The sequence below is a fragment of the Phaenicophaeus curvirostris genome, chromosome 6 (assembly GCF_032191515.1).
Source record: "Phaenicophaeus curvirostris isolate KB17595 chromosome 6, BPBGC_Pcur_1.0, whole genome shotgun sequence".
Classification (NCBI taxonomy): Eukaryota; Metazoa; Chordata; class Aves; order Cuculiformes; family Cuculidae; genus Phaenicophaeus; species Phaenicophaeus curvirostris.
In genome coordinates this window covers 34,060,439-34,080,115 of record NC_091397.1, presented here as the reverse complement: position 1 = coordinate 34,080,115, position 19,677 = coordinate 34,060,439, and the positions used below count along the sequence as shown (strand labels likewise).

Sequence of the window (19,677 nt, the reverse complement as noted above, 5' to 3'; positions counted from 1 at the left end):
CCATCAGTATTATTAAAATTCTGGCTGGGTGTCATTAAACCAAAGATCTATGTAGCAAAATATCTTTTCTCTCCCAGTGGCTGAAAGTAGGTGCTCAAGGCAAGTGTGTGACAAACAGGGCATGTTTACCTCTTGGGATAATTAAGTCTGTAATGAGCCTATTTATTCATTTCCCAGTAGCCTCTGGGTGATTTTTTGGTGTTTCTTTTTGTGAGAAAGTGTCATTTTAAGTTGTGAAGTTGTGGTCATTAAATTAGTTTGAAAGAGATGTTACTAGAATGGTAGTCTTTCTCCCAAGAAAGTTTTCTGAGCAAGCATTTTGAATGATAATCTCAGTAGTTAGTAACGCAGCATTCAGGATGAAAAATCATCTACTTCCCACTAAAAACTCTTTGAAGTATTATTTTCTCTAGGTAAGCTGCTGACAGGCTTGTCAAATAGGAAATGTTATCCTGCAAGGGGATATAGATGTGCCTGTGCCCTGTTCTACCTGCTGAGCAAACCTCTTTGTATGGAAAGGTTAGACCAGAAGACCACATATCCAGCATCTCTTTGTAGAAGCCATGCTTGGTACAGGGATCTTATTTTCCATGCCAAATCTAACTGGTGGATTTCAAGGGACCTAACTGAGCTGGGTGCCTAAGAAACCTTGCTAAGTTACATGCAGTACACAAAACAGTCTGTATGTAGTTCACGTACAGAGCTCATGCTTGTGAAATTGCACTGACCCTTTATTAAAGGAGCTGTATGAAAGGCTGCCATCACCACAGTGGAAGTCTTAAACACAGGCTCAAAAATTGACATCTACAGATACTTGATCTAAACCATTTCTTTCTACATTTCATGCTTCTGTTAATATTAGGAAATAAATTGGTAGATGGATGTGTTAATACACTCAACAAAAGTGACCAAATTTTGATGCAGATTTATTTTAAAGAAAATACCAGTTTTCTTAAACCAGTCAAGAAGGCTCTGACATGCTTCTTCTTAGCTTATCACTGCTCCAAGTCTTCTTTCAGTCCTTAAGAAAGACATTATTCTTGCATCCTGACAGCCCTTTACACAGCCACACCACCTATTTGCTCCCTCTCCTTAGGCCATCCCAGTTCACATTCCTTTTTCTCACTTCCCTACCTGCATGTAATATGCTTTCCTACCTCCCAAGGTCCTTGTGAGGCTAAATTTATGTTACATGCCATGAAACAGCCAGGGCCACCATGAATCATAGAATAACCAGGTTGGAAGAGACTCGCCGGATCATTGAGTCCAATCATTCCTATGAAACACTAAACCATGCCCCTCAGCACCTTGTCCACCCATGCCTTAAACACCTCCAGGGAAGGTGACTCAACCACCTCCCTGGGCAGCCTGTTCCAGTGCCCAATCACCCTTTCTGTGAAGAATTTTTTTCCTAATGTCCAGCCTAAACCTCCCCTGGCGGAGCTTGAGGCCATTCCCTCTTGTCCTGTCCCCTGTCACTTGGAAGAAGAGGCCAGCACCCTCCTCTCCACAACCTCCTTTCAGGTAGTTATAGAGAGCAATGAGGTCTCCCCTCAGCCTCCTCTTCTCCAGGCTAAACAACCCCAGCTCTCTCAGCTGTTCCTCATAAGACTTGTTCTCCAGCCCCTTCACCAGCTTTGTTGCTCTTCTCTGGACTTGCTCCAGAGCCTCAACATCCTTCTTGTGGTGAGGGGCCCAGAACTGAACACAGTATTCAAGGAGCGGTCTCACCAGTGCCGAGTACAGAGGGAGAATAACCTCCCTGGACCTGCTGGTCACACCGTTTCTGCTCCAAGCCAAGATGCCATTGGCCTTCTTGGCCAGCTGGGCACACTGCTGGCTCATGTTCAGTCGGCTGTCAACCAACAGCCCCAGGTCCCTCTCCTCCAGGCAGCTTTCTAGACAGACTTCTCCTAGTCTGTAGCACTGCACAGGGCTGTTGTGCCCCAAGTGCAGGACCCGGCATTTGGCCTTGTTAAACCTCATCCTATTGGACTCAGCCCAGTGGTCCAGCCTGTTCAGATCCCTTTGCAGAGCCTCCCTACCCTCCAGCAGATACACTCTTCCACCCAGCTTAGTGTTGTCCGCAAACTTGCTAAGGGTGCACTCAATGCCTTCATCCAGGTCATTGATAAAGACCTTGAACAGGGCTGGACCCAGCACTGAGCCCTGGGGAACCCCACTTGTCACTGGCCTCCAGCTGGATTTAATACCATTTCCCACCACTCTCTGGGCCCGGCCATCCAACCAGTTTTCCACGCAGGAGAGTGTGCGCCTGTCCAGGCCAGAGGCTGACAGTTTCCAAAGCAGAATGCTGTGAGAAACTGTGTCAAAGGCTTTACTGAAGTCCAGGAAGACCACATCCACAGCCTTTCCCTCATCCAGCAGACGACTCACTTTGTCATAGAAGGCGATCAGGATAGTTTGGCAAGACCTGCCTTTTGTGAACCCGTGTTGACGGGTGAAGTTCCCCGCAGGATTACTTTGGGTAGTCTGAATGTGCCACCTCCACCCTCCTGTCACTGGCTTTACCCTGCAATCAGCCTGGTGGATATCCTCCAAGCTGGCCCAGCTATCTGCATTCCAATGGGCTTATCTCTGGCTAAATAATGATTTCAAGCTTCTCAGTGAGCATTGTTGCTCAGGAGAAGTGACCTATTGGTCTGAACCAACTTCTGTTGAAAAGAAGCATTAGAAAAGCCAATGCAATTAGCACTCTGACAAGGATGCTTACAAAGATTAATTTGGGATCAGTGCTACCTCTAATAATTATTGCCTAATCACGTTTTGTTTAATTGTGTATAGATCACCGGTCCTCCCAGGAACTGCCTGGTGCCTGCCTCTTTGTTTGGGTTTCAAGTGCCTGTTGGAGGTAGCCTCACTATCGAATGACCGTGAAAGTGCACCCTGCCACTGCCTACCCCGTGACGAGGTGACACCCTGTTGGTATACAAAGACTTCCTTGGCAAGGGTGTTGGCATCATTTTGCTTTGATATGAAACTGAGCAGAAAGCAGCCTGGCTTCCAGGAGGAAGGCAGCTGTGTGTGCTTCTGTAATGTTACACATCGCTTACGGAGAGGTGCCTCAGAGGCCTGCCTGTTGCCCTCTGCAAGTATAAAAGAAGGCTAAGCTCCCAAAGATATCAGGTTTTGGCACACAGGCATTTCCTTGCTTTTGCCAACCTCACAACTGATGTCTGATGGAAGTTAGGTTTGTTGGCTTAGCACCCCAAAACCGAGAACAATTCAGAGCCTCACTTCTTTACAAGTCTATTGCTGCATTGTTATTCACAGGAAAACATAGAGTGGCCCAGTTATTTTTAGGCAGATCTCTGCTGGGTTCTGAACCAATAAAACAAGTACTAGAAACAATCTTGTGTTAGTGAGCCCGAGGGACCAATATACTTATTTTTAAAAGTATACAGAGGTGTTAGGCAAGACTGTGGCTTTTCTAAAACTGCCATTCACTAAAAAACACCCTTTTTATTTCTGCAGTGGGATAAATTTATGCTGGAGCCTCCTCATATGAAACAGAAAGGCTGGACAAAGACTACTCCCAATCAGCAATTTAATGATCACCAACTGAAAATGAACCTAAATCCCTTTGTCCTGACACAGCCTATTTGCATTATTCTAAGACTCTCCACAGCCTCATCTGCACAATATTGCTTTCTTTATAAGACATGAAGAAACCCAGTAATTGAGCATAAGGGAAACAGAGTGCTTCACAGTATAAGAGGTTCTGAGGGCAGGATGATGTCATGCTTTTTACTATCTTGTTGCTTGTAGACTTGTCACCAAGGACACTTGTCATGTCCTTCAGAGGCATGTTGCCATGTCAGACATCAGCTCATGCATGCATGCAGCTGCATTGCAAGTCTACTGAAACTAAACCGCCAAAAAAAAGAACGATTTATTTTCCATTGGATCAGTGTGGTGACCCTTTCCAGCAGCAGCTCGTACTTAGGTTGGATTAAATGTACCATGAACCCATACTCCAAATGGACTGGAAAAGAAATTGCCTATCCAAGCTCATTTTTTCTGCTCTGTTTGCTGGGAGACTTATTTTAAAACCATGTGTGTTGTGGACAGAGCTTCTTTCTCTTCCAAGAGAGGGCACTATTTGCTTTCCTTCTGCTGCTCTAAGCAGCAGGATAATTGTAGTAGTTTCGTTGGCTGGGCTCCAAGTGCCAAGCCCGAAGTACAAGCACCAGAAACTATGCAGACTTTGCAGGCTTGGTTTCCTTTTGGAAATCTCAAATAGCTGCATGTACTTCCTATGATTGCCCCATGGCATGTCTGGCTGCAAGGGAAAGCGCTGTGCCTGGAGGACATCACTGTTGTGCTGAGCTGGAGCTGCATCCTAGTTATGTTTATGCCTAGCCCAGCTTGGTTTGACCTAGTACAGCTTAGACTCCACAAGCAGTGGTAGAGGTCATGCGCTGCTGTATTTCTTATCCAAGAGCATTAAACTCACACAAAGGTCCTCTGATTTTAATGGTTTAACAGGCTCCAGGAGCTAGCTGGAAAGCTATACAACCAGCTGTGACCGTTATTAGCTGTAGTCTGGCTCGTTAAATGAATGCCAGTACAAATACTGTTAAATAAAAAGCTGTTCATGAGACAAGAATAACCATCTCCTGTACCATCATCACTGCTGTTTGAGAGTGATGGTGTGGAATGAAGTTTAGTACAATCAATAAGATTGTGGCATCCACAAAAAAAAGAAAAGGGAAAACAAAATAAATCACAAACCATCCCATATCACATTGGATAAAGATGACGAACACTTACTGTGCTATTTCTGAGCTACTTCAGTTTCACATGTCTGTAACTCACTGAAAGCAGCAGTCTCTGGGGTTAACATGTGCATTAAATAATATTCCTTCTGTTCTGTTTAGAAAGAAAACAGGTTTTTAAATAAAAGGCTTTCTGCAACAAGAACTCTGGTGTTGAATTTCACACAGATGGTGCTTATTAGAGAGGTTTCAGTTCCCAAGAAACAATTTAAAGCACTACCTGGTCTGTAATTCCAGCTCCTCTCTTAACTAAACAGCAACAGTAATCCACATTGTGGGACTGGGAGGTTTCTCCCCTATATATACTTACACGTGGGCTTGAAGCAGGCCACCTCATCCTGTGAGCAAGGATGTGGGGAGAAAGGCCAGCCAGCCTGTGGAACACCCTGAGAAGGACATGTCCCTTGGCTCCTGCTGTGCCAATGGCACCCTGCTGGGGGTCTGCCATGGGTCTGATTTTGTTGGGCAACTGACACAGAGGCTGAGCCTGTCTCTGCGAGCAAACATAATGCAGCTTTAAGGAGGCTGAGTCATCTTCTCTGCAGTTTCCAGCCTGCTTTTGGTAATGGAAGCTCCCTCTTTCTTGCCAGACTCATGCCAGGTACAAATATCTCTTGCTAAATGCTGCTACAGAAGTGTTGCCCCAGTCTGCAGTCTTAGGACAGGTATGAGCAAGGCCACCTGTGACCAGTTACTGCTGAAACGTGACTGTCCTGAAGAGCAGTGATGGAGGCTTTTCTGCGTTCAGTGCAATCGTAGGCATGTAGGTCTTCCCCAGTTGCCACGGTGGATGATCCAACTGTGGCTGTAGGCCTCCTCAGAGCACGTTGGCTCTTTCATTGGCTGTCTTGGAAATTTCTTATGTGATCTGATGTAATTGTCGTATGTTCAGACTAGTTCCCTAGTGGGCAGCTTTGTTGTTTTCCTGGGTCAAGCTCAGGAGTGCCAAAGGGTGAGGCTCACTTAGTGCTGCTGCCGATAACGACAGCTCATGTGGAAGAGACTTATATTCCTCTCCTGTCTTAAAGGAGCAATTTTCTTTATCTTATCTTCTACTAGAACCTTTGCAGGCATACAGCGAGATTAAACTGCAGCTGTATTTCCCAGGCTCTTTTTGCACTCTTTGCCACTTTTTATGTTTATTTCAAGTTTGCTGCACTGAACTTGGTGAAATTTCTGAATCTTCTTTGTTTCTGAATATCCACTCTTTTCTGAATCTAAACCATTCTTCATTTTAAGTTCCTTCCTTTCGGTGCTTTGACAGTGGGATTTAGCCTCATCTGTGTCCCCACCTCTCTGGTGCAAGTACTGAGGCATTGCCCTGCCTCCATTATCCTTTCAGACAACAGCAGTTTCCTGTCTAATAAACATTTCTGAATCTATACATTGTCTTCTGTCTTCACAGAGGAGGTGTATGGATGTACAATAGATATTTCAGTTTTCTTCTCTATATTAATAGTAGTTATTATTCTTCATAATATTAATACTAACTTATATAGAATCTTCCCAAGCTAGCTGTTTACCAAAGAGGGGGGAAATCATGTGCCAAAAGAGCAAAGATTTATTTAATTACTTTTATTATAATAAAAATATCATGCATTAATACACATTAGACATTTCTGAGAACCAGTAATATGAAGATTAAGACTACGTAATTTCTGCATAAAATAAGTTGAGCTGGTAAAACATGCAGCCTACGTGTTGGAAGGGACTGGATGGAAAGATGAAAATGAGAAAGGCGCTGTAGTGGCTTTTTTTCTATGTGCAAAGTTAATCTATAAAGACAAAAATTATTTAATTTACTAGTTGTGATACCGGGGACTTATCCAGGCTGTATGTGTACTGACAGTTCCAGCTCCTCTCTTCTTTACTGTCTTGTCAACCCAGTGTATTTTGCTCTGTTACGTTGAAGACCCTGTAATTCCTTATCTTTGTCTGCTACGTGTTCCACCAGTTGGATAATTAAACATCACATCAATACCCAGGGGACACCGGGGCTTCATTTGACAGGCTTTGCTAACAGAATTTCTCTTTCTGCCTAGTATAGTGCAATTTAAGTCACCAGTGTGACTCTGGTTGAGACTTTAGTTTGCCTTTCCTTATGAAGGAGTCCTGCATTGCTGTTGCATAACTCACAACTATGCAATTCAGAAAGGGCCAGCAGTATGGCTTCATCAGCCACATGTCACATGGATAGGATTTTGAGGGATTGCTTTGACTCTGTTTCTGCTATTGTCATAAAAGTGAAGTGAGAACCTGCCATGCAATTCAAAAGAGCAGCTTTTATTAGCGCCCTGATAAGCAGCACCTGGGCTTTCATATTGCACTTCCAGTCATCACAAGTGTTAGCTGTATTATTGCTCACATTATTAAAATCCAGCACTGTGCATGCAGAGAGCCAAAAAGTCTCGGAGAGAGGGAAAGGATCCTGTTATTAGCTTCACTAAGCTCTGGATAAATCCCCAAGATGACATCTTTTACCAAAAAAAATCTAAAAGTCCATCAATCATGAACTCTTAATGTGAGTTCTTCTCTGGCAACAAACTCTACAAGCTAGCCACTGATTTTTCTTCCCCCCAAATACAACAGTATATTACAATAGAAGTTCTCCAAAAATTAAAAAACAATTAAAAAGAATAATATACACCTCATTTTTATCGCTCAATATACAAACAATCTTTGATCAATAGTATAAACCATTAAACCATATAAAAGTCAAAAGTTTCTTATTGTACAAATAGTGCTTTCATAGCTGAGTAACTTTACAATGCTGTGAGGGTACCATCTGTATCTATAGATATATTGCTTGACAGTTTATTAAAACCAAGACATTATACCTTATACTTGGTTGATTGCATCAATACAAAGCAGTCTAAAAGGGGCAATGGATCCATAGGATCTCTGATTATTGTGAGGGATTTTAAAAAATCACTCAACATTAGCCTTGTTTTATACTCTCAGTGTAATCAAGTTATACATCCCATTAATTTCAAGGGGAACGATATTAGGAGTGGGGGATTAAAAAAAGCAACCAAGGTATGTGAGCCAAGCCTCCTACCATTGTAGACAACTACTTCACTTATTCCCTTTCATTAAATATGAGGACAACATTGATGGCAGTTGCAAATGGACATTTCTCAGCTAGGTTGTAAGAGGTAAGGAGAAGGGTCTGGATATATTCCAGCGTGGCTGGAAACAATGTACCGTATTTGCTACATAGGAACAAACCCTCCAACCAGTCTGTTGTTAGCTGCAGGTTTGATTTCTGGTTTTCACCTTATTCATCAGAAAAATCTTTTAGTTCAAGGAGAGAGGTCCAGAGAGACCAGAAAGCCCTCACTGTTGTGGCTCCAGACAGCCCCACCTGCACCGTGTAAGAGGACAAATTTCATGTTGGTGGACTACCAGCCCTGAATATTGGCTGCAGGCATTTTGCCTGCTGACTTCAGCGGTGCAAGAAGTGGCTTGCCTTTTGGCAGCTAGGGCTCCAGTTATCATTTTTTTTCCTTGAGAAACCCTTTGTTTGGATGCTACTGAGGGTTTGCTTCACTGCTGTGGTACAGCCTACTACTGCTGCACTCCTCTCTCCTATGCTGATGAAGGAGGGGTTGCATGCAGTACCTCTGACTGACCTGCAATTCTCAGTTCATGCAGCCACAAAAGCACACGTGATCTGCTAAAACACATGATGTTGAACAGAGGGAGGATGCACAGCAGAAAGTAAAGCACCATGATTTCAACTCCCCCACATAATTAAAGTAATACATAACTAAAAGTGTTATTGGTTTAAAGACTCACTGCCTGCCTACACACTTCCTCATAGAAAAAGCAGTTATCTCATCATGTCTCATCTTCACGTCATTGTATTTTTTCCTGATACTGAGCCAAAACATCATGTATTTGTTTTTTTTTTTTCTTTTCTTTCAGTGTCCCTGTTCAGCTATTGCATTGAATACAAAAATGAACTGAAATGGAGTAGAGGTTGTAGGTCTGGCCCTAGAGCGAAACCTGGTCCTCGTATTTTGTTTGGAATTCTATGGACAGGCCTCACCTTCCTATCATGCCCTCCTGGCTCAGTGGAGGTCTGCCCAGCCTCAGTGAAGAGTGGAGATCTGTAGCTTTTCCCTGTAATAAGAAGCTGTGAAAGTGGTGATCAGTACCCTAATTCCTTTAAAGAAAGAAAACAAGACATTACATCTTTGGTCCTAATACAGCCCATTTAACAAGCTACTTGAAGGTGTCATGTTTTTCTTTTGTATAAACTTTTTTTTTTTTACTTTAAAAAATTATTTTAAAAAGGCCCCTTACAAGTTGTACATTGGAATAAAGAGAGAACACTTACAAAAAGAAAGCTAGAAAATGGGATCCCAATATAAAAATTTGAACCAGTGGTGATAAAACATTACAAAGCATCCTTGCTAACTGTAATACACAGGGTTTGACATTTCATGAGTACATAATTTACATCAGGAAGGAGGACGCAGGTACATTAGGTGGCCAGGAAGGCCAATGGCATCTTGGCTTGGAGCAGAAACGGTGTGACCAGCAGGTCCACAAGGCTATTCTTCCTCTGTACTCGGCACCGGTGAGACGGCACCTTGAATACTGTGTTCAGTTCTGGGCCCCTCACCACAAGAAGGATGTTGAGGCTCTGGAGCGAGTCCAGAGAAGAGCAACAAAGCTGGTGAAGGGGCTGAAGAACAAGTCTTACGAGGAGCAGCTGAGAGAGCTGGGGTTGTTTAGCCTGGAGAAGAGGAGGCTGAGGGGAGACCTTATTGCTCTCTATAACTACCTGAAAGGAGGTTGTGGAGAGGAGGGTGCTGGCCTCTTCTCCCAAGTGACAGGGGACAGGACGAGAGCGAATGGCCTCAAGCTCCACCAGGGGAGATTTAGGCTGAACATTAGGAAAAAATTTTTCACAGAAAGGGTCGTTTGGCACTGGAACAGGCTGCCCAGGGAGGTGGTTGAGTCACCTTCCCTGGAGGTGTTTAACGGACGGGTGGATGAGGTGCTGAGGGGCATGGTTTAGTGATTGATAGGAATGGTTGGACTCAATGATCTGGTGGGTCTTTTCCAACCTGGTGATTCTATGATTTTCATACTCTGTCCTGATTCAGGTATTTTCTCACTGAGAAATGTAGGGAGGAACAAAAGCCAGAGTACCACAACTGCTCATTTGGAGAGGCAGCAGTGGTACTAAAAGATGATGTTGGACTCTGAAGCTGAAAAATGAGTCCTTGTCTGGAAGTGCAAAGTTTCTTCTTGGCATCCTGGAGCACCCTCAAACAGACAAAGGACATCCCAGGCACTTTGTGATGCATAACTGTTTGTGGTCATGTAACATTATTGTAGCCCTAGCTGTACATTTCAAAGAGGAGAAAAGATTCATCCTGTAGTCTTTGAACAAGTAAACTCTGCAAAAGGCTTTGCTTCATGCCAGTAGCAGGGACAGGAGCCATGTCGATTCCCACATATATCTGCAGGAACAGTCAGTGACCTCTGTGATATCCCTGGGCAAATATGGCAGCTGTCTCAGGTATGAATTGGCCAGCTGTGCCCTTCCACTGGTATAATTCTCTGTACATAAGCCCCTTCCTTTCAAATAAACGACAAGACCATACTTTGTAATGCTGGGGCTTCGTGTGGCCATCTGACAGTGATGCTGGTGGGGCAAGGCATTCCAGAAACCACCAGAACTCACTGCACTGTTGCTTGCCAGCTGGAAAGGAAAGCACGTCCCTGACCTCTTGAATGAATTCACCCAACAAGACTATGAAGAAAATTTTCCAGGCCAAGTCCTTTTGCAGCAGAACAACTCAAGGCCCAAATGAAGTCAAGTGTGCTGACACTGTACACAGATCACTGGAAAACATCAAAGTAAGATGACGACTCTAGACTTAACGTACATTTTCATATGCTTAACACTTACTAAAAGTCTTAAAAGTCTCATTTCAAAAGCAGTTCCATATTAACTGCTGCTTTATGATTAAGACACTAAGCACTAACTTATAAGTATTTTTATTTTGCCTCCCATGAGAAATGTAGCAAAAAGGGAAATGTTTATTTTCTCAGTTGGTCTATTAGCTTTTAAAAGTGGCTATGGCCACTTTTCAATTCCTTGTTCAATTGCATTTTAAAAACTGGCACTTTCTGCCCACGCTGCCTGAGAAGCAATGGCAGAACTTCTAAGTTATTTCTGGATGCTGATTCACGCACGCTCTCAAGATGTGGTGCATTTATTTTTTTCTAATATTTTTGAAACCACAACTTTTATGTCTCCTTCAGTAGTCTAAACTCCATCTGCAAGGTCCCACTACATCACTCCCTCAGCAAGGTCCCACTGAATGTTGCCTCACTGTGTCTGCCTTCCTGAGCACCTATGATCTGTATGAGGCACCTTGCTGTTAAAAGGTCAGTGAGCTGCAGTGGGAAAACCAGACAATTTCAGTTGATTATTAATTCTTGTTTTCATCTCAGTAGAAATAATTTGGTACATTGCTAATAGCTCTTACCCTACGAGCATCACCCTGTGTAGCACCTGTGCCTCCAGTAACAGTCACAGCTGCATGGTCCTACCTGCTCCCACTGCCACTGTTTCTGCCCCTGCAGGCATTGTCCACAGACTACAGCGCACTGCCCAGTTTTTTTGGGTTTTTTTTGCTGGCTTTTGAATCATTACTGAGATGCTGCTTGAAAAATCATGGCTTACAGGATGGCTGTTTACAAGAACCACTTTACATTTTAGTTAATCCCACCAATATGGAATCTGGACAGCTGTATTGAGAATTTGTGGTCCTACATCCTACTTTTGTGGGCCCTTCCTACTTTTCTCATCAAAACCAACACATTCAAAAAGTGATGATCTTTCAAACTTACATCACTTAATTTTCAGATTAATCTCCCTGTTTCAAGTAATGAGTTGCTATTGAACCCCTCCTAAATTGTTATTGGCAAGCATATTAACCTCTATTAGATAATTTTCATGCTACATAATGCTAGTGATACATACTGCTATGACTTAGTGGCTTGTTTTAGCTGACAGATTAAAATAAAATATGAATCAATTCTTTCGTGCAATAGAGTTGGAAAGATTCTGCAGGAGAATGTGCACTATGTGATTTTCTAGGGTTCTGCTTGGAGATTTAGCAAGCTGAAAATCTGTGATTTCTGTTAAGATCTTTTTTGGTTTTATGTACATTCCTCCCGGGGCAGTGGGTGGAGAAAAGCAGCGCTGCTTGTGTGTACATGCTGCACGCTTGTGAGAGCAACACAACAAATCTGCTCTCAGGAATGCAAGGAGAAATCTGCCACTAATTGGACGTGGGAACCGAATTTCAGTTAGTATTTTAAATACTAGCCAGTAATAAGCAAAGTCAAACATTGCATTCGCCATACCACTGTGCCTGGGACTTGGTCATGGTGACACAGATGTACCAAACAGGATTTTGACTCAATGTCCCGGTCTACCCTAGATCACAGTGTGGCCGATGAACTATTGCATATACACAAGCTGCTAATGGATTTTATACCATGTTACAATTAGAAAGGGTCATTTCACATGACTTATTGAGGAACAAAGGAGAACAACCTGTAAAAACAATGTTCTGAAGACCTGCTTCTTGATCCTGGACTCCAGGTGCAATACTTAAACTGAAACACAAACTGAAATATTCAAAACACACTGGTGGCATAAATTTGACTTAATATAGACTGCATATCCTCTGCAACTCAGCTGCTTATGCTACCTCCAGCAAGTTCCCAACATTCAGCTAGTTAGGGCCCCTTGTACCAAAATCACCAAATGTGCATTTGCTTTCTGATCTAGTGGTTTGATTAAAATAGCACCGCCAAGCTGCTGGTGGGATGTGTCTAAATTACCGACTAAATTCACATTTTAGACATTTTACTCCTCCTACATTCATAAGAAAAGTTAATGACTGAAGAATCTGAAGTTCTGTATCACAGGCCTCTGAAAAGAGTAGCTGCATTTCCTGCTGCAATTGATTTATATTAAGAAGCTAAAACCTTAGCCTTGCCTTGTCTGCCTATTCCACGCTGATAACAGAAGATGACGCTGGGTGTTTCAGAGAAGCAGTAGGGGCAACTTCTTTAACAGTATTGTTGAAGAATAAAGGCATTTTGACAACCTGACAGCTGCATAAGGGATCAGAAAAAAGAAGTCTTGCATTTGACCATCAGAAAATAGACTAGCAAGCACTTCATAATCATGTACAGATGACTTCGAAGTGAGTTCCTCCTGTCAGTTTTTAGCAGTAGTGGTCAGTAGGTGATGTGTCATGTCATTTTGCTCCTTGTGCTAGCTTTACCTGGAGTGATCCACTCCATACTGCTCTGAGCAGACTCTCCCATACGTTCCCCAGATGCACATCTCCTCTTTGTGCCAAGAACGAGTAAATGGAGCCAATTTGTAAAAATCCGGTGGTTTGGAATAACTGTTTCTCTTCCAGGAGTTTTGGAAAAGTATTTAGTAACATTTTTTTTTTTCCTGCTGGTGATCTGAGCACCACAAAGCAGACCAACAGTACAAGCATCTAATCTTGTAAAAGACCCACAAATTCTGTTAGAAACATTTATAAAAATACAGACTGTAAAAAGAAATTTGACTGTGCAATGTGTACAGTTCTCAAGTTCATCCCAGAGTGGCTTCTTGCCATGCTACCATTTGAAAATGAAAGGAATGCATTTGTATTTCTTCTGTCCAGGAATATCCTGCTCTGTCCCAACATGTATCCAAGTGCAGGCTATGGGCCTCAGTTACTACATGGAAATGGGCAAGAAAAGATCCAAACTACCATCAGATAAGCTTTGCAGTTTCAGCCCCCATGCTGAAAAGGACAGATGTGCTTACTGATGCATTGCAGTCACTGTTCACTCCGAGCTAGAGTCCACTCCTGCAGCAGCCAGGTGGTTCACCAAGAGTCTGGCTTGCCTCGCTGCAAGTAGAAATTCTCTATGGTCATGCTGAGGCTTCAATGTATTCACTTTTTGGTGCTGCTACCCTCAAGTATTCTGGGTTCTCTGCTGCGGGAACTTTCAAGAGACCGTTAGGTTTTGTTTCCTTCGGTAAGAAGTCCTGCTGGTAGTCAGGATTGTCCAGATTTATTTGGTGGTTGCCTGCCTGGATCCAGTATGGAGAGCTATCGAAGACTGTCTTGGCCAGTGGAGACTGGTTGGTGTTGAGATACTCAGGGTTGTCCACAGCTGTGCTGTGTGAATTCTGGTAGCTGGAGTCTGTAGGGACCTTTGAATTTGATGTGAGAGAGAAGTTGTTGTAGATTGGATTCTGGACTGCTGAGGCAGATGTTTTCTTCGGCATCAACTGGTTTACATACTCTGCAACAAAAAGAAAACAAAAAGGAGAATGAACGAAAATGAACATATAACTAATGCAGCCACTTGCTTCGCTCAGAGTGTATTTTCAACCTAGCTGCCATTTGCTCTTCACGCACAGTATCTCAGTGAACTTCCTGGAGCAGGAGAGAGCCAAAGGCAGGGACTGCTGTGTCACGGCACCATATGCACTGCCCTGAAGTCCACCTTCACGAATACGGTTTGCAAAGCAGCAAAAAAATAGATTGCACCATGAAACAGTGGGGCAGCTACTGCTGATTTTATTGAAATGTGGGTGGCTACATCCCAGATACTATTCTGAAACTGCAGTTTGGGAACTTAGATGCCAGAAGCTGTTCCCCTACAAAAATTGTTTAGAGATGAGGAAAATGCCTAGAAAATACAGGACTGGCAGTAACTGAGACTCCGCGTTTCACTTCACCCTTTTTAGCTGTAGCATATTCTTGGAAGGGTTCATTGGGAACTTTTTAAGGGCATAAAGCACTGTGACTGCACAATCCAGCAGCAGGTCCCTCAGTGCTCGCTGGCTCACTTCCCGACCACCTAAGCTGCAAATCCATGTGAAACTGTGAGCTGCTTTCTGTGTATCAAAGCAGTGATGCTGCCAGAAAGCTGTTTATATTGCTAAAACGGCTTAAGGGGTGAAAGCTGTTTTTTAGAAGATATCTTCCCAAGTAGAAAGCTTTAAACATATAACCACACACACAAACTCCCTGGCCAGATGGCACACATGGCAAACATGAGGAACCTGGCTGGTGAAGAAATTGAAATGAGAAACGTCCAGAAGCAGCTAGAAAGTCCATGAAAAGTATATGTGCACACTTTTCTGCTCCTGTTTACCAAGCAAAAAAGACAGGAAGTATCTGGATTGCTTCCTTTCAAAAAAAAAACAAACCCAAGAACAAGAATTATATTCACAACCAAACGGCTTGTGAATGAGTGGATGTGGGATGGAAACATGGAAGAGGTACTCACCTGGGGCCGGCAGGAAGCTGTCATCTATGCTGTCTTCCAAGAAAGCGCCGGTTGGGTCTGAGCTATACCTCTGGACAAAGCTATCTTCCCTCACAGGGTGTCCCTGCTGGGTTGGAAGTAGAGAAAATCAATATAAAAGAAAATTAATATTTAATACTTCTACTTTTGTAGAAGCTGACCCATATAGGAGAAATTGCTTCTTTTTCGAAGGTCATCCCACTTACCCCATTCCTGTCAATGCAGGTTGTAGCAGAACTGTTGCTATTTGCACTCTTAAAAAGAGAGAGAAAGAAAATACAGACATTATGAGAATCAGTTCACTCTTAAAATTGCTTGTCATGTTTCCACAGAGGAAAAGTTTCATACCAATGAACTCAAGAGAGGAGTGCGTGATGTTGAAGGGCTGTTGAAAAAGCCCTGATGTGGCACAAGATACTCGTCTGCATCCACTATATCTTCCATGTCTTCCTCCTCCATCAGGGTGCGATAGAACTTGGAGTCTGTAGGGCTGGGGAGGTGCATCCTATCATCTCCCTGTGAAACAAATTGGCATGAGAGGACTGGCAGACTCCCTTCAAGCCCTATTTATCCCCTTCTCTGATAGACCAAGTAATTTAGCAGGAGGCCTAAGATGGAAAATCTTGGTCTGTGTGCTTTACCAAATCTACTTAGAGTTTAGGGGAACTCAGGCCTGAAATCAATGTTCATGCTGCTGTAGAACAGCTGTATTTTTAAGAGGATCAAGCTCTATTCTCCTCTCAGGACTTCAGTAGGGACTGTTATTGGTCCTAGACTGGGACCAGAACTAAGAAAATGGTGACTGGTCTTGAACTTCTGTTTGTGGTTCTAGCTGAATGTGTTAATACCTGGAAAGCAACGATAAATTTGGCCTTAAATTATCCATATTATATTTTCATATGCATAACTAACCATTTTTGGCCTTATATTAAGATGTCTGCCCATCAGACATCTTCCTACCATTTGCTTTAGTACCTGTATAACAAGATAGCGTGGAGGGTCACGAGCCATTTTAGAGAACTCTGCTATCAGTTCACGAAACTTGGGACGGCTGTCTGCATCGATCATCCAGCCTGGAAGGATGACAGGGAAAGCAATGCACAAATTCAGTTGTTATGGTGATCAAACACAGAGCTTAAAATAAAATGCAATAGCAAAAAGACCAGTACCATGCATAGAACAATGAAATTAGTTATTCGTAAGAGACCACCAATAAAGAGTTCATTCGCTAGCCACTGGTGTGAATTTCAACATTTAAAATACATATCTTGGCAGTTTTGGGAAGAATGAAGGGGATCACAAAACCCCATACTGGAAAAGGTCCAGGCTGAGCCTGTCTCCCCTCCTGCTGGCCTATTTCCATGTGGGCAGGCAAGTCTCACCTTGATTGATAATAATGCATCAGTCTTGAGGACAGCAAACAGCTGGCCAGCCTGGATTGGTCCAAATTAGGCTTCTCTGAAAAAGGTCTTAAAGGAGGGGAAGCAAGCTAACCTTAGTAGATGGCTACAGAAGCATGGCGATGTGACCATCTACTCACTGCACTGCTTCATGAAATCCTGGGAAGCCTGAAGCAGAAGCTACCCTCTGTACAGATGTCTTCTAAAATTCAAAACATCCTCGCTGGGGACATTTTGAAAGATGAACTTATCAAAGCTGTATTTAATTAGTGAACAGACTTTATACAAAACCAAGTCCTACAGCTTACTATGCATCAACGCTAGAAGAGATTTTGAATATAGATCCTGGGGGTTTTACATGTGATATTACTGAGGATAAACACACTTTCTGTTATCAACTAACAGATGAGCTGATGTAGAGACTGTTTAAAATTAAAAATAATAAAGGTCAAACTTAATGTGTCTGGAGGAACTCGTAAGAAACAGCCTATCCACAGCAATGGAGAAATGAGGGGATAATATTCGTCTCAAAAATGCATTAGACAAAATCTCATCATCGCCAGTGACTTTTCACCATGCTAGAAATATGATCCTCTGCTAATTCAAGAAGAAATCTTTCTTGCTTTTAGACAGAGTGGAGCATTTGGGAGTTTGCTTCTGTTGCAGAAGTAGCATCTGCTATTTCTGAATTCATCCGAGTTGCGTATGCTTAAATACTTTTTCTTAAATTAAAAAAAAATCTTGTGAATAACTTTGAACATTTCAGCTTATACCCTTTGCTTATAAAAGAGATTGCTGGGAATCCTGAATTCCTTTAGATGAGACAGCACAGCTTCAATAGGGTCTGCACTGTAGCCTGCAAATGTGGATCGACCAAAACAGTGAAAGATATCCAAATGAGTCCTGTGGCAGAAGGAAGGCTCAAATGTCAGTTCCTCCCACTCTTGCATTTAAATTCAGTGTAACAATATGAAAGGGGATGGGGACACACAACTGGCGGCATTTTAAAAGCAACAGGTACACGATTAGGTGCCTGGAAAAACACCTCTTTTCTACAGCTGGACTGGCCTTTTCCTTACGGTAATGGGCTGAGGTGTCAGTAGAATTCAGCATCTCTGAGGCTGAGTTTCTAGGACACTGCTTTTGGGTCTGGGCACCTCATATCTAGGCTAGGTGCTCACATCTGGATCTGGTTCCTGCTTGTCTTGCTGAGCACAGGATCAGGCTTACCCTGTGTGGTGCCTGTCCCAACATAGCAACAGGTGGGGTCTTCAGAATTCCCCAGAAGTGCTGCACTATGGGATGCTGATGGTAGCATAGCTCCTATTTCAAGAGCAGGTACAATTCACTCTAGTGAGAAGGTCTTAAATGCCACCTAGTGGACTACTTATCAGCATCCTCACAGTAGTAAGCAGGGATGTGGCAGTCACGTCCTAGAGATGCACGGGAAGCCAGGTAATAAGCTGACATTTTAGCAGCTGATAGATGGAAAAGGCATTTGAGGTTCAGAAGCCTTTTGATGTGCCACAAAAATGGCCAATAAGTGCTTCAGAGACACTCAGCTCTTGTGCTACTTCAGTGCCACAGTTGTGTGCCCAAAAGGGCCTATGCAAAAATGAGGAAGAAATCAGATGAGGAACTCTGTATCCTCATGTGCATCTGCCATTATAGTGACACCTGTGCTCCCAGGGCTCCTTTAGTAAAAGGAGTGCATAATCCATGTGCATCATTGTTGGGGAAGGCGTATTTCTGAATTAAGGGGGATCCCAGAGGAGAAGACAGTGTTGATCTTATTTTATAGACATACAAAACCAGACTATCAGGTAAAGTGGGTGGTGTTATGCTACTTTATACTGCCTGACAATATCACTTTAAAATAACTGACAATATCACTCAGTTGTGTGAATGGTGAGAAAAAGCATTGACTGAATTAGGCTCCTAGGTAAAGCTCAAGTTACATGAACACACCTTGGTGTCGGCACTCTTTTCACATAATCCTATTTCTGTGTGATCACCAAGAACATGGCATATACAAATGCAACATAAAGAAGGCAATTGTGCTACTAATTCAACTTAGGCGAGCTCCCAGAACCCCAAATGCAAACTCACATTTGACCATGATCATGTACACATCGATGGTACAGATCGGGGGCTGGGGCAAACGCTCGCCCTTCTCCAAGACAGAAGAGATCTCACTAGCAGGGATCCCATCGTATGGCTTGGATCCAAATGTCATCAGCTCCCAAACAGTCACACCTGCAGAATGGGAAGAGAAGATCGTGAGAGAGGCTTTGAGGGGAGCTGGGTGTTTAGCCTGGGCACAGAGAGGCAATGAGCAGAGAAGGCTCTCCTGGAGGCACATCATACCTAGAGTCTCACTCAGGAAAAGCATTTTCTGTCATGATTTTGAAGAGACAGAATAATAAAACTGTTTGAAATCATCCTGCTTGCTGCTTTTGGGTTTTGCCTTGTTTTTTTTTTCTGTTTTGTTTTGTTTTTAAACCTCAGCTAGTATCTCAATGTTGAACTTCCCACAAACTTCCCAGCCACAGAGAAAGGAAATTCACATTACCACCTCCTAAATCCAACCCAGTAAGTGGTTTTAAATATGGAAGTTGTCATTTTGTTTGAAAACAATCTCTTTGGAGACAAACAAAAGCAGTTTTTCAAAGATGTGTAAACCAGCTGCTTCAGTGTCGTTTGCTGACATACCACGTACACTTGTGATGCAGCTGTTTTGATTGTCTGGTATGGTAGCTTAGGATACAAAACAAGATTTTAGATGCCAAGATACATAAGTGGATTAAGAGGACCAGAGGCTGTACTTTTCTAAAAGGACACAGGATCTGACCATCTGCATTAAATATTTTCCGGGAATATAAAAGCCCACGGAGTGGATATTTTGCAATAAGTTGCTTTGAGAAGTTTCCTTTCTGCTCCTCTTTCTTTGAACTATACCAAATATAAAATGAATTCTCCAAGGAGGTAGTCACTTTACTTCGCTTTTAGCATCGTCCTTTAAATACCAGGACAGCACAAACATTTTAGGTCACAGCAGACTTACTCTGATTGACACTGACTGACAATGTGGCCAATGGTTTTAAGTCCTCCCT

At 42.9% G+C, this 19,677-nt stretch overlaps 1 protein-coding gene across 2 annotated transcripts in view; it reads right to left on the bottom strand.

The window, feature by feature from the left end:
- Window positions 1-12,891: 12,891 nt before the first annotated feature.
- The window catches only part of EGFR (epidermal growth factor receptor), a 158,535-nt gene continuing 151,749 nt past the window's right edge, over window positions 12,892-19,677 (bottom strand). Inside the window, exons 23-28 of one of the 2 annotated variants that reach the window (XM_069859746.1) lie at window positions 18,674-18,820; window positions 16,140-16,237; window positions 15,513-15,680; window positions 15,371-15,418; window positions 15,147-15,252; window positions 12,892-14,153 (exon numbers count right to left, since the gene is read on the bottom strand). In XM_069859746.1, the coding sequence (XP_069715847.1) occupies window positions 13,777-14,153; window positions 15,147-15,252; window positions 15,371-15,418; window positions 15,513-15,680; window positions 16,140-16,237; window positions 18,674-18,820 (944 nt within the window). In that variant the 3' untranslated portion in view covers window positions 12,892-13,776. The remainder of the gene's footprint in view (window positions 14,154-15,146; window positions 15,253-15,370; window positions 15,419-15,512; window positions 15,681-16,139; window positions 16,238-18,673; window positions 18,821-19,677) is intronic. The other variant, XM_069859747.1, reaches the window with a different exon arrangement.